This window comes from Sitodiplosis mosellana, unplaced genomic scaffold (genome assembly GCF_009176505.1).
Source record: "Sitodiplosis mosellana isolate CC-2019 unplaced genomic scaffold, AAFC_SMos_1.0 Smas_scaffold_11, whole genome shotgun sequence".
Classification (NCBI taxonomy): Eukaryota; Metazoa; Arthropoda; class Insecta; order Diptera; family Cecidomyiidae; genus Sitodiplosis; species Sitodiplosis mosellana.
Window position 1 is genome coordinate 1,554,999 of NW_022595253.1, and position 13,932 is coordinate 1,568,930.

Here is a 13,932-nt window from a genome sequence, read left to right on the forward strand (position 1 = left end):
AATGTTGTTGAAAACACTGAAATGTGTTATCAGTTCAATCATCTTCAAAATAATGAATTCATACAACAATTCCAAGCACAAAATCGCATCAAAACGCAGAATTTTTGGATTTTAAATATTACTTCAGCTGTTTTTTCAAACAAAATTAAGAATATCCCATTACGCAACAGTTGTTTAAAAATAAGAAATAAAACAATTTTGAACAAAAATTGCCAACAATTGTCATATTCAAATGTTGATAGATTTATTGAACCCTGCCCGAAATACTCACTCAATGTTATATATTCATTGTTGCCTATTTTGATAAACACCGCGCACAAAGGTGGAAAAATTCGCCGAAAACAAAACTAACTCTTCCGAAAAAGTGATTAAAGTGCGCCAAATTATCAGGATTGTAGCAAACATTAGGTAAACAATTTTTTTGTTCAACTACAAAAATTAAATTTGGTTATGTAGACTGTTTTTGTGGGTGCAAATAAATGTGGAACAAAATATTTTCTAACTGGACACGGCGGTGACTTAATACTAAATGGCATTGTTCACCGAGGTTAAATAGAGCGAAAAATGTGTGTTGCTTCGCAAAAGAAATTCATCGGTATTTCTTTTTAGAATGACTGTCGTAAAAATCAAAGATAAATGCTTGCGATAGGTGTGCCATGAATTGCCATTAGCTTGATGATTCTAAGGAAAGTGAATGACGAAAAACGGAAAATAGTTTGTGTACTTTGTTAATGGCATGGGTTGTTATTAAGCATTAATCGTTGATTGTTTGTGATTGACCATATTTGAAGCTTAGCATGGTTGGTATCAATAAAGAAAAGGCGTGTTGGTTTAAGAGTTATTTCGAAAACCGAACTGTTAATGTCAAATCGATGAGTAAAGTGCCATTGATTTGGAGGTTTTTCCCGTCCGAAAAATCACCAAAAATGATAAGAGAAAATGTCTTTTTTTATCTTTGCAGAAATTCCAAGACTGCATTTAATCGTCCACCACAATGTCAATTCTACTCATTCGTTCTTTGAATAAATTCCGTCAGAATCATCAAATGAATTCAATTCTAAAATTGACTTTAAGATCAATCGGTATTTCCCCAATCGCAGAACAAAAGCGAAGAGTCCAAAATGACACCGCTATATCCACCTCAAGTGATAGATCGGACGTATCGACCGATGTGAGACCGCTGGGTGAACGAATCAAAGAGAATACAAAAACGGCCAGTTATTTTGGTGTCATCGTTTTTGGAATTGGAGTGACTGGCGTTATCATGTTTGTTGTATTCAGAGAATTATTTTCATCTAGCAGTCCAAACAATATTTACTCAGAAGCGCTAAATACATGCATTAACGTGAGTTTATTTATTACCAAAATTGGAATTTCTTGGAATTAATAAAGAATATTTGCTCGAACGAAATAGGATACTCGTATTCAAGACGCATTAGGAAGCCCGATCAAAGGTTATGGAGAAGAGACACGACGAAGACGACGACAGCATGTGGCTCATTCAATCCACGAACGAAATGGAAAGAAATCTATACGGATGCAATTTTATATTCAAGGAATTCGAAATAAGGCGACAGTTCATTTAGAAAAAGAATTGGTTGGTGTTGATTGTATTTAATCATGTTTCAATCAACAGCAATACGTAATAAATTAATTTTTTACATTTTTTTTAATGCAATTTAGGAATCAAATCGTTATCGTTATTTGTTCGTGCAGCTCGATTATTATCCACGTGATACAATCATCTTAGAGGACAATCGCTTAACTATTGATGGAACTGCCTCAGCACAGTCATTGGATAGCGTAAAGTTCTGATTGTTCGTTTTTGTACCATTAAAATATGTTGAATTTGCTCCGAGGAATTTTCCTCAGTGTCCTCATCTAATCAATAAAGTTTTTTCCACGGTATAATCTCCCATGCTCGAATCATTTGTCTTGAAAATATGTAGCTCTTTAGCTTCTCCATCACGTATGCGCACACCAAGAATATTGACAAATAGTAAATCCAAATTTGTCCAAGTCGTTGCCAGAATGAGGTGTGATACCGGCTGCCCATTTCATCGATGTGCAGATCGATGTTTAGTACAATATCACTAGATGGTATTCGGTTCCAATGTGTTACGATGGCCGATTGATCAACGCTTATGTATGCCGGATTATTTTTCAACTTTCGGCGAATAGCAACCATTTCGTAGTCTCTCAGATTTGTACTGTTTTCGGGAATGATTGTGTGATAGAAATGAGACTTGATTTGTCTTAAAAAGAACGGGCAGTGGAATCCGGTACGCTGAACCAATTCCAGATGGGATTCAATGAATATTTCTCCAGTACGGAAATTAGATGGAACTTGCATCTGTTGAAAAAGAAGTGCTGCTGGGATTTGCAAATGACACTGACGCTAAAAAAGAACAAAAAAACAGCATATCGATCATATTTGAAAATTTTATTTCGGGAAGAAAGCACTTACACTCAGCTTAGCGTAGAATTCCAAAAAAAGGTTAAAATTGTTGAGCGCATATCCTTGTGGTGGTTTAAAGGTGAGTTGAAGCGCCATATGATCAGTACGATGGTCAAAATCCGAGTCTTTTTCCCAGAACTGGAAATTTGCACAATTTTATTTTTTGCTACAGTTTAAATAGATGTACATTTGAGAAGTGAACACAAACCACTTACCTTTATCATTGAACACTCGGAAAAATCTTCAAATAATTCATTCAAATATTCGTAAGAGCTACATGCGGTGATGGTCGAATCGTGAGAGTTCTCATTGTCTGCACTTGAAGCACCATACTCGGCAACGAACATATACTTATATTGAAATTTCACATCTGGATGCTCGTAAACGATTTTATATTGCGACCAAATATCGTTGAATAGATAGAAGGAAAAATAGAATGGTAGAATAACTGTGAGAATCGTTGCCAGCAACACAAATATTGCAGCCCACGAACAAATCGTATGTTTGTACTGAATGTACGCGTTTCGTTTATGCAAAGTGATTAGTTTCATTTTATTTATGGTTTTAATTTGGTTCCAATTGTGGGGAAAAATCCAAAAAAAAATCGTGTTACTTTGTACACTATGGCATGAGTCACGGTCAATCGTACTATCAATATATAAATGTTGTTTGTTCAGCTTGTTTGGTTTCTGTTGCCTAGCAATGTTAGACTCCTGGGTGCGTTCCAAATTGAATGGAATGTCTCAACAAACACACTTCTCTTTCGTTTGCGCTATTAATGTGCAAAAAATGAAATGAAAATAAAAACCAATTCAATTAAATTTTTATTTTTTTTTTATTGTATTTTTCATATCGATTTTTAAATGAACATTTTTGTTTGCGCTCTTAACTGACTAAGTATATCATTAAAACAGATTTTTCTTTTCATAATTTATTTCGCGTATTTTGTGTAAAGTTTACAGTTTTGGTAGTGATGTATAATGCGTTTGGGACGAGGGGTGTCGAGGAGGATGGGGACGAAGGAAACATGTGCATCTAATTTTTATTGATTTAAAAATTAATTACTTTTGTTTTTAAGCAATCAACTCTAATTAAGTGCATTCGTTCATAAACAAAATAAAATTTAGTCTCTGCGGATAAGCGAATACTACGCGTTTGAATTTGTCACTTTTTTTTCTTCTTATTATTCGCGGGCCCGATTCTGATGAATTTCGACAAAATCATCTCACTACTCTCTGAAAACTCCATACTATTTTCTACAATCTGTTCGCGGTATACATTCTTTGTTCATGAATACAATTAATTGACGATTACTTGATTTCCATGAAGCGGTCATCTATTACATTTCATTATTTTTTTTCCTCCTTTTTGTTTAAACTCCTATAGAAATTGCTTAATTGAGTTTACTATTCTGTTTTTTTTTTTTAATGTTGTAAATAAAAAAAAATCTCAATTTGTGAGATTTTGTTTTTTTCCTAGATGCGAAATTCGATTTCTAAATCATATTGCCATGATGAATATGACACATACTAACTGTCACTACTACAAATTACAAATTTTATAAATAGTTTTCTTCATTTTTCTTCTTGTTTGTATAGGTATATAATGCCAATTTTTGTATATAAATTTTTGATTCAGCAGGCGCGTTAATCCTACATATCTACATTTCTATTAGATATTATATTGGGCAGCATCATTTTGGAAAATTTTTGTTTCTTCGAAATATTTTTATATACAATTTTTGAATTAAAAAAAAAAAAATTCGACTCGAATAATATGACCAACATTGTAATTTTGTTTGCTTAAAATGAATGAAAATTAGAAGTCTACTAGTATAGAAAAGTTACTACTAAACGAAACTATTCAATTGAATATATTGAACTGATGGAGGAGAAGGATAAGGAAAAGCTACACATCAGTCAATAAAATTATTTTTATCTCTTCTGAGTTTGAAATGAATTGGTGCAAAATGCCATAGCATAAAATTCCTTTGCAGTCTATCTATCCAAAAAAAAAGGAAATATATTGATTCAATGTTAAAATTAATTTATGTACAATTCTCTTCTGTATCGATTCCAATGGAAATTCGTTATTATTCACGCGACTTCGTCGAAACTATAATGACCACTAAGTTTGTTAAATAATTAAAAATTCTGCAATTAATATATTCGGCCGAATTTTATATAGATGGTCTGATACTGTTAATTAACACACAATTGTTAAAAACACGAATCTTTGATACACTCGATCTGAATGAAACATCAGAATAGAAATAATTTGCACTTGCAATTTGTTGAACGGTTCACTTGTTAACGGTAAATCAAATTAGAAATTTGATGCATTTCTTGGCGAATCCATGCTCGCCATGATTGATCCCAATAGATCGGAGCTGGGAGCTGCTTTGTCGCCGTTGTTATTTTTGCGCACTTTCGGTGCTGGAGATGCTTGTTGAGTCGATGAATCGGGTGAAGTGCTAGTACTTTTACTAGACTGCGGCTCCTCTTCAGGTGGTGGAGGTGGGGGAGGTGGTATTTCATCTTTTGGTAGCGGTGGTAGCGGTGGTAATATATCAAATGACGGCGGCTGCGGTGGTGGCGGTGGATTTTGTTTAAGTGTAGCGCACGGCATAACTGGTGGTTGTGGACTTTGAACAACTGGATTTGCAAAAGTAGGTGCATGTTCAGGTGTAGGAGAAGCGGGCGAATCAACTGAATCCATCGGATACGACGGTGAGACTTGAGCGGGCAATGTAGCTTCATTCTTTTCCGTATTTGAATCGATTTCTTCAGTTTGAACAGTTGACACATCCATGGCAATTGGTTCCAATGGAACGGTCTGGACTTTCGGTGGCTCCGGTTCTTTTTTCGCGGAGGTTTCACTTGATTTATGCTTTTCAGATGACGATGAGGAATGATTGGTCGATGATGACGATGATGATTTTCGGCTTTCGTCACGTCGATGCTTATCCGATGAATGCGATTTCTTGGATGATGAATGAGATCGGTGCAAATCACTGCCACTCGATGATTTATGTTTTTCTCGATCTTTCTCCTTATCTTTATCCTTTTTACTGATACTCGATGACAACGATGACGATGACGAATGCTTCTTTATCGAATTACTTGAGCTACCCGAGCTCGAACTTTTTTTATGCGATTTATGCTCGATGACCAATTTTCTCATATCAATTTTAGCCTCATCAGCTTTTATACATACTTCTTTGGGTGTGCTTTGTTCATCGATCATTGGCGATTTGCATGGGTCTTTCTTATCTTTCTTCGGTTTACCATCGTGTGATCGCTTCACCGGCGTCTGTGTCTTCTTTTCAACTTCAGCGCTAATTGGATGCGGTAAAATTGTCTGTTTCTCTTTATAATGCGGAGTTTCGGCGAGATTTGGATCGTTGTGCTCATTTGTCACCTCTATCCCTGGATAGTATTGACGTAAACGAAGATGCCAGGCTGCAGGACAGAAACGAAAGTATTTTAATTAATTTTGAAAAAAGGAATTTCATCGGATTTTTATGATAAAGAAAAATATCTATTCCAGATCAAGGCTCTCTTTGAACGATTTTTCATTTATATGATGGGAAATATTACTAAGAAAACGCTGTATATATTTACCGATGCTCGTAACGGCAGTCACTGTTCGGAACTGATGAATAATATTCCGTGGCAAGAAGTAAATATCGTTATCGTATAGGTTAATGCGAGCGTATTTAATGCCTTCTCGTCTCAGCTGATTTAGTTTAGCATCTTCGATCCATTGAACGCATTGAGAAATGGGCGGCTCATGAAGATCCAATTGAAGTTTTTCAACTAAATGAGGAAAATCTCCGGCATAAAATGCCACAACATCCTTTGTTACGCGATTTTGCATGTCTTTCTGACCACATTGAACGGCTTTTAGGACACCTGCAAAAACAAAACAAACCAATCAAATTAATTCCAAACATCCACAATGAACTATCAATGATGACCCTTTTCACAAAAACACATACCAACAGCAGCTGTTGTCATTCGTTCATGACCATGACCAACATGATCTGCATGGGCTTTCGTACGATCCTCAAACATGGTTTCTCTCGCCTCAGACAATCTGGGTAAGTACTGTAGATTACGTAGCTCATTTATCCGAGTTCTGTAAGTATTCAATGAATTATTGCTTCTTTTTTTTTCCTTTGATCAAAATCCAAGTTTTCACATCAAAATGATCTTACCGCTGTCGTTTCATAGGTGTTTTTGTTAATTCAGCCGTTGGAACGAGCTGTTCGCCCGGTCGAACCCATAAAATTGGTCCATCGTTCGATAATCGTGGATCCATTTGTACTATCGACTTTTCTCCCCATGGCATCGTCTGCAGATGAAACATTTCAATTAAAAATATTATTTCAATCTTAATTTGTTTTGGAAAAACGTTTAAATTGCATTTACTCATATTTAAAATGACATTCATACCTTATTAAGAAAAGGATTCGCTTCCAATCGTCCCAGAAGATCTGGGAAATAGCCACCAACTTCTTCGTGAACTTTTCCAACTAAGCTGATTTGATGCAATGGCCCGTAACGGAACGTGCCGTGTGAATAGTTTTTCACAACTTGTTCGTAGTATTGAACAAGAGTAGAGGTTTCAATATCTGAATTTCGCCCCAAAACACCAGCCTTAACGGTTAACGTTGAATAATTGTCAGCCATGTGTTCCAGCAGATCGGGTATATAGCGGGCTGCATCGTGAACAATGCCCATAACATGATGTGCGTATCCGTCTTCGTTTTCACTGAACACAACGCGAAAGAATTCCTCGGTTAATTCCTCCATTTCGCTATCACTTAAGCTATCGATTTCATTTTGATACATGTGCACAATCGATGCACCGCCATTTGTATGGACTTCAATGTGAAAATAGCGGCCATACTTCAAATCACTGTACAGGCTGTCGGTCATATTGCAGGCAAGAGTTTGTGTACTTTTGAGCGGTGTTGCTGTCGGTGTTATATATTTGAACGGTTCACCGTACTTGCAACATTGAACACCGGTATTCACTCGCTTAATCTTGGATCGTCGATAGCATCGTGAGCAATCGCGATTGCTGCCACCGCTGCTGCTACTACTTCGATGCGACGATGATTTTGATGAAGACTTTGACGATGATGAATGATGACGGTGCTCCGATGAGCCACTTGATGTTTTGCTCTCCTTCTTCTCGCTACTACTTTCACGTGATTTATATTCCGATTTTATCTTTACGCTTGGACTATTCTCTTCTTTCGGTTTTTTTATCGTTTCAATTTTATGCATTGAATTCTCTTTGTTCTCCGATATGTGACTGTTAGTTATTGATTTTTTCGCTTGCTTTTCATCAGAGATCTTTTTATCACTTGGCTCAATTTTGATAGGTGCTTCCAACGGTTCCACCTTGATTTTCTCCTCAATGGACTTTGTATCGCCGCCAATCACGCTCATCGCCGTGCTAATGCTTCGCACCGCATTCGGCTCAGTGTCATAGTTCAATACGCGCGTCACATCGTCACGCGTTTTTTCTACTTTGATCACTTTGGTGGGTGGTGGTAGATAATCTTTTTTGATGACAATTCCAGCGGCTTCTGTTGGCTTACGCTCCGGAAAACTGACATTCGATGGCACGAACACTTTACGCTCAGACTTTGGCAAAACATGCGGTTTGGCAGCTGGCAACGGGCTCATTTTGCTTGCATTTGTTGGCTCGATGTCAGTGCATACATCGGTGGTTGTTGTGTCGGGAACGTTATTCAACTCTTCCGAACTGCTCAGTCGATTGTTTGTCATATCATTGCTGTTGATTTGCTGTGATTTTGGATTGGTTTTCTCCTCCGAAGCGCTCAAATCACCGTCCAACTTAATCAACTCATTGCGTGAGGCACTTTCGTTTATCGAATGATTTCCGTTCAGTTCAATTGAATTGATTTGATTTGTCGATGAAGTAGGCTTAGTTGAGCTTGAAGTACTAGGCGATTTGCATTTGTCACTTTTGCCGTCGGATTTGTTTTTTTTGTCGTGTGAGTGTTGATTGCCGCTTTGACTACGACCAACATCATGATCCGATTGATGATGACTCACTTGTATTTTCCCGTTCGATGCTGAAACGGTTGATTTGCTGTCTGAAGATGACGACGACGACGACGATTTTGATGACGAATGACTTTTGTGCCGATGCAATTTATCCTTATCTCTATCTTTGTCTCTTTCTCTATCCTTTTTCTTTTTTTTCTGACTGCTTCGCACAGCGGAGGTATCTGTAATTGTGAATTTTATTAAATACTTTGATTCCAAATAGAATTCCAAAAAAATATAAATAATTCCAGTGATTCCTTCTAAATAAACGTTTTCCATACGTACCGCTCTCCAGTGGTTTTGATTTCGCCTTTGATGAATCGCTGATATGCAAATGGCGCTTGGGTTCATCATCCATCATTTTTCTGTTTTGACTGGACAATGCACTGGCTGTGGTTACAGCTATGTAACTTTGTTCGTTGTTTGTTATGTGCTGTTGTTCGATTGCCATTGATTTTGGTGGCATTTGTAATTTCGCATCCATTACGTCACATTTGTTTATAATGCTAGCCAAACTATCACTACACAATTTCACATTAAATGCTGCATCATTTACAGTTTCTTGCGTTGAGCTAACAATATTTTCAGCCTCAAAATTGCCATGATTTGCATTTGAATTACAATCCGTCTGTCCAGATGATGTGTCTGAATGTGTTGTTGTATCATCATTATTGTTGGCCACCATCGATTGTAATTGAACACGATTTGGAACTATCACATTGTCCATGGTCGATAAATGATCTGCCATCGTTAATTCACTTGGAATATTCACAATAAACTCACTATTTGCCACATTTAAACGAGATAAACGCAATTTTTCGCTGCGATTTTCATTTGTCTCTGCATCATTGCTGTCAACTTTCCTTGAATTACTACGTTCTTTAAATGACGCCATTGTTTAGGTCACGACAAACATATACTCACAATCATATCGTTCACACACAGTCCATTCGTATTACATCTCTCGATACTGTGGCCGAATGTGTGCGTGTGTATGAAATGTTGAGCACACTAGTTGTCTCTTTCGCGCATTACTTAATATTTTGAAGCTGTTCGTTTTGCACGTAGACCAAAGAGCTATATATATATATGTTTTTATTGCTTCGCTTTCATTCACAGCTAAAAATTGTGTTTTGATTCACAAAACGTTTGCGAAAAAATATGAATTAATATATTATATTATATTGATATTTGGACAAATATTCGACGATCGATGGATTTTTTATTATAATCAATCTCTGCGGAAAAATTTCATCATTTGCGAAATCCGGATGAATTTTACTCACTGTACAAAGGTGGATATTACGCGCCGAACATTTAGATACACTGAATGCAAAAAAAAATTCCTACAATGGCTCGCTCTGGCTTGCTCACTCACTCATTCACTTAGCTAGAGACAAAGGCACGCACACACTTACTCATCACTCAGCCAAAGCTCAAACATGTGAATGGCAAATCGAAGTCACACTGAATCGACTTCGAAAATGGCGACCGAATTGTTCGTTTTTCGGTTTCCCATGCAATATCGAAACGACCAGCAATGCTTTCGATGGAGCAAAGCACGTGGTCATTAAATGAATTTCACTTTCAATGGAGACGCCACGCAATTTTTTCTCAAAATTAGGATGAATAGAACAAAACAAAACCGAAATCAATATATTCTTGTTTACCTATCGTTCTAAATTCATTGCGTTCACTTTCAACAACTCAATTAAGCTGCGTCAAATTCTTATTAACACATCTGTTGTGTGTGATATCTTGATCATGCTGGAAATATCACTTCCCGCTGTCGATTCGCAGCTATTTTACGTATCAAAATTAGAATCAGTTCAATGTTCTTTTGAAGTTAAAAGTGGTCTCATTTACCTCCGTTGAGAGAGTTTATCGCAGTGTTTTTTTTCTTCAATACTGAACTTCAACCATTCGTGTTATCAAATTGAATTGAAATCATTTAGGAAAAAAAAATTCAAAATTTGTTCAATTTCTTATCATCCTAGCTGTATTTTCATTTTATTGTCTTTTGAAATCGGAATACTCCGCTGTAAATAATAAATTGAAAGAAAGAATAAACAAATGATTCTGACATTTATTGCATAATAATGAATCGAGTTTAAGTTCACAAAACAACGTAAAAATCAATTGAATAAAAAGTGATGTGTGCTTGATAACCTTGCCTCATAATATTATATATCACAAATAGTGTGCGATTGATCGATTCGCACTCTTCGAAAGTGCTAATTCATTTCACGTAATAATAAAAATGATTTATATATGAAAATGTTGTAGTTGATCGTAGTTAACGATGATGACGATGACGACGTCACGCAAATAAATTGATTTCAATTGAATTAAAACGCATTTGAATGATAAAAATTTCAAGATTGACATCGCTTCATTCAGCGAGTATATTGCTAGTTTCCTGCTTGAACGCGCGATAGTCACAATAACAGAAGTGTGTGAAATTCATTCGATTGTGGTCGTATTTTGTGATATTCAATTTGTATGTTCATGAAATTCCATATTTGTGAAAAAGTATGTTTTGATCGTATCGAAAAAATAGATACGCAGCCTATCAAACGGTGAGACAATAGAAGAATCCAAATGAAAACGATCAAAGGCTATTTTATGATCAAAATATGACACTTTGAAATAGTTCTTTTTCGGAAGTGAAACAATTCATACGCAAAATGGATAAAGTAATTCGAATTTTAATAGCAATAGCTGTGTTTTGTTCAGCATTTGTGAGTTGTAGCCGAATATTGGTGCTATTTTACCACCCAGGCCCGAGTCATTTCCATTCGTATTATCCTCTATTCAATGAACTCGCCGAACGCGGTCATAATGTTACCGTTTTAAGTTACCAACATGTGAATGGTGCCCACAAAAATTACAATGAGTTACTTTTAAGCGATATACCCGTTATCAATGGATCTATCACCTACGATATGATGGTGAGTGAAAATGTGTGTGTGTGTGTGTGTATGTTATAAAAAGAGCAATAAAACTAATCTGTGTCGGTTTTTCAGTTGCCATTAGATCGCAGCCTTTTTACAATGCATGCAGAGCTATGGGAACTGTATAATTTAGCTGAATTTGAACGAGATTTGGCATTGCATTCACCGCAAATCGATTTAATATTAGAAGCTCATCGCAAACAACCGTTTGATATAGTTTTGGTCGAACAATTCATCACTGAATTTTATTTGGGACTGATCCATAAGCTCAATGTGTCATTTATCGGATTCTCGACGTGCGCGTTGCCACCACAATACTACAGTCCGATTAATTTACCTGATTTACCATCGTATGTCCCATTTGCATTTTCCGAATATTCATGGGATATGAACTTATACGAACGCACGGTCAACTGGTTGACAGTGAAATCATGGAAACTTCTTTACAAGTAAAATTTACACGTTACACGTGTCCATTAAACCCTTGTCTTATTCAACATTCTTTTCAATATCCACATCAGATTTATTCAGCGGCGCGACAATGAAGAAATACGTAAACGCTTTGGCAATGATATACCAGGAGTTGCTGATATTGCTAAGAAAATCAGTTTAACATTCGTAAATCAGCACTATTCCTATACCGGTCCAAAGCCGCTATCTAATCAATTAATTGAAGTGAGTGGTCTTCATATTAAGCCTGAAGAACCAATACCTCAAGTAAGTTAACTGATTTTATATTTGAGTTTGTTCCCTGAAAATGTTGAAATTGAAAAACGAACTTCGATCGAAGAAAAAAATCATTTTCATTCACAGAAATTGAAAGAAATCCTCGACAATGCGAAGAACGGTGTTCTGCTAGTCAGTTGGGGTGGAAATGTGAAAAGTTCATCGATGCCCGAGCATATTCAACATGAACTTGTAAAAGGATTTGCCAAACTATCGCTACAAGTTATTTGGAAATGGGAAAATGTGTCGATGCAGGAAATTGTTTCGAAGAATGTTTTCACAACACCGTGGCTATCTCAACAAGACATTTTGTGTAACTTACATTTGTGACGCGAAAAGTTTTCACAATTTTACAAGTTTTCATAACCTTTGTTTTCTCTCATGCAATCGCGCAGGTCATCCAAATGTGAAGGCATTTTGGACGCACGGTGGAAATTTGGGAACAATCGAAACCGTTCACTGTGGCAAACCAGCCATTATTACGCCTTTCTACGGTGATCAATATTTGAATGCGGCAGCACTCAATCGGCGTGGAATGGGATTCAAACTAGATTTACTGGAAATCACCGCTGATAAAATTTATGACGCCGTTCAAAAGATACTACAACCCAAGTATGTTCATAACAATTTATTCAGTTTTTAGTTAAAATCGTTATCATTATATTAATATCGATGCATTTATTATAGAGTTGTTGAGGCAGCCAAAAAGGTTTCGTATGAACATAGAAATCGACTGAGATCACCGCTTGAAACTGCCGTCTGGTGGGTTGAACATACAATCGCAACAGGTGGCTTTGAACTTGGCAAAGCATACACAACCGATATGTGTTGGTTTACCTACCATTCAATTGATGCGATAACACTCATTTTATTATCACTCATATCAGCTACCTACATACTTAAAGCTTTGCTCACGCAACTATTCAAATGTTGCTGTTGTCGTGCAAGAAACGTTCATGACCCAGCCAAGAAGCATAACTAGTTAGTCAATTGAACGAAGAAATTATTCAAAACATTCAATGATTTTAACAGTTTTTTGTTGTTGTCAAATATGAGTCAAGCGCTTTGTAATTTGTAAAGAAATGAATAAATAAATAAAATGATTGTAAATTGCTTGGATTTAAACCTTATTTATTCGATAAGACTTTTTAATATGTATTGTTCGAAAATTTACATTTTTTCCACTCAATTTGTTAAGTAAAAGAGATTTGAATAGAACATGAAATAAAATATACTAACTTTATGAATATTCCATTGCAATTGAAGAACTGCAGTTTGAAATTGGTTCTTCTGAATGATTTGAATTCTATGAAATAATGATATCTCAACTATTTGACGTAGGTCATCTCAAATGTGATGATCCGGAATGAAATCTATATTGCGATTTATAAAAAATTGAAGTGTTGTTTCGAATACGACACCCACAATAAGCACGGAATATCTAAGCCAAATAATAATCACTAGCCAAAGCTAAGAAAGCACATTTTCATCCACTTGACATGTTTAAGGCTTAATTCATGTGCCTTGAGGGCAGCAATCATATCGAAACAGTTTTGTCAGCGGTGATTTGTTATTTGCAAAATGTTGGAGATAAATCGAATTTATTTGGGCGTGTGCACAAGCATACAAGAATGTTTTCAATAATAAACGCCCGCCAATAATAAGAAATGATAATATGGCATCGGAGAAGAGGGCAAAAGAAATG

The 13,932-nt window shown here is 36.1% G+C and overlaps 4 protein-coding genes across 5 annotated transcripts; 2 read left to right on the plus strand and 2 right to left on the minus strand.

Annotated features, from left to right (window-relative positions):
• Nucleotides 1-252: 252 nt before the first annotated feature.
• Nucleotides 253-1,823, plus strand: LOC129567452 (mitochondrial import inner membrane translocase subunit Tim21). The gene is made up of 4 exons (XM_055444326.1): nt 253-408; nt 962-1,345; nt 1,415-1,597; nt 1,684-1,823. The coding sequence occupies exons 2-4, from the start codon at nt 995-997 to the stop codon at nt 1,813-1,815; spliced, it is 666 nt and encodes a 221-aa protein (XP_055300301.1). The 5' UTR covers nt 253-408; nt 962-994; the 3' UTR covers nt 1,816-1,823.
• Nucleotides 1,824-1,885: 62 nt separating this feature from the next.
• Nucleotides 1,886-3,067, minus strand: LOC129567451 (transmembrane protein 231). The gene is made up of 3 exons (XM_055444325.1): nt 2,674-3,067; nt 2,468-2,596; nt 1,886-2,398 (listed from the first exon to the last, which is right to left on the minus strand). Exons 1-3 carry the CDS (start codon nt 3,007-3,009, stop codon nt 1,886-1,888), a joined length of 978 nt encoding a protein of 325 aa, XP_055300300.1. The 5' UTR covers nt 3,010-3,067.
• Nucleotides 3,068-3,274: 207 nt separating this feature from the next.
• LOC129567453 (uncharacterized) lies at nt 3,275-10,016 on the minus strand. 2 transcript variants are annotated; one of them, XM_055444328.1, is made up of 7 exons: nt 9,834-10,016; nt 8,833-9,666; nt 6,916-8,729; nt 6,678-6,814; nt 6,459-6,598; nt 6,082-6,372; nt 3,275-5,919 (listed from the first exon to the last, which is right to left on the minus strand). In XM_055444328.1, exons 2-7 carry the CDS (start codon nt 9,440-9,442, stop codon nt 4,784-4,786), a joined length of 4,128 nt encoding a protein of 1,375 aa, XP_055300303.1. In that variant the 5' UTR covers nt 9,443-9,666; nt 9,834-10,016; the 3' UTR covers nt 3,275-4,783. The 2 variants fall into 2 exon arrangements, with proteins under 2 accessions (XP_055300303.1, XP_055300302.1); XM_055444327.1 differs by having other exon boundaries at nt 8,833-9,985.
• A 223-nt stretch (nt 10,017-10,239) lies between these two features.
• Nucleotides 10,240-13,337, plus strand: LOC129567455 (UDP-glycosyltransferase UGT5-like). The gene is made up of 6 exons (XM_055444329.1): nt 10,240-11,498; nt 11,574-11,950; nt 12,023-12,218; nt 12,315-12,540; nt 12,623-12,839; nt 12,915-13,337. The coding sequence occupies exons 1-6, from the start codon at nt 11,235-11,237 to the stop codon at nt 13,207-13,209; spliced, it is 1,575 nt and encodes a 524-aa protein (XP_055300304.1). The 5' UTR covers nt 10,240-11,234; the 3' UTR covers nt 13,210-13,337.
• Nucleotides 13,338-13,932: the final 595 nt, after the last annotated feature.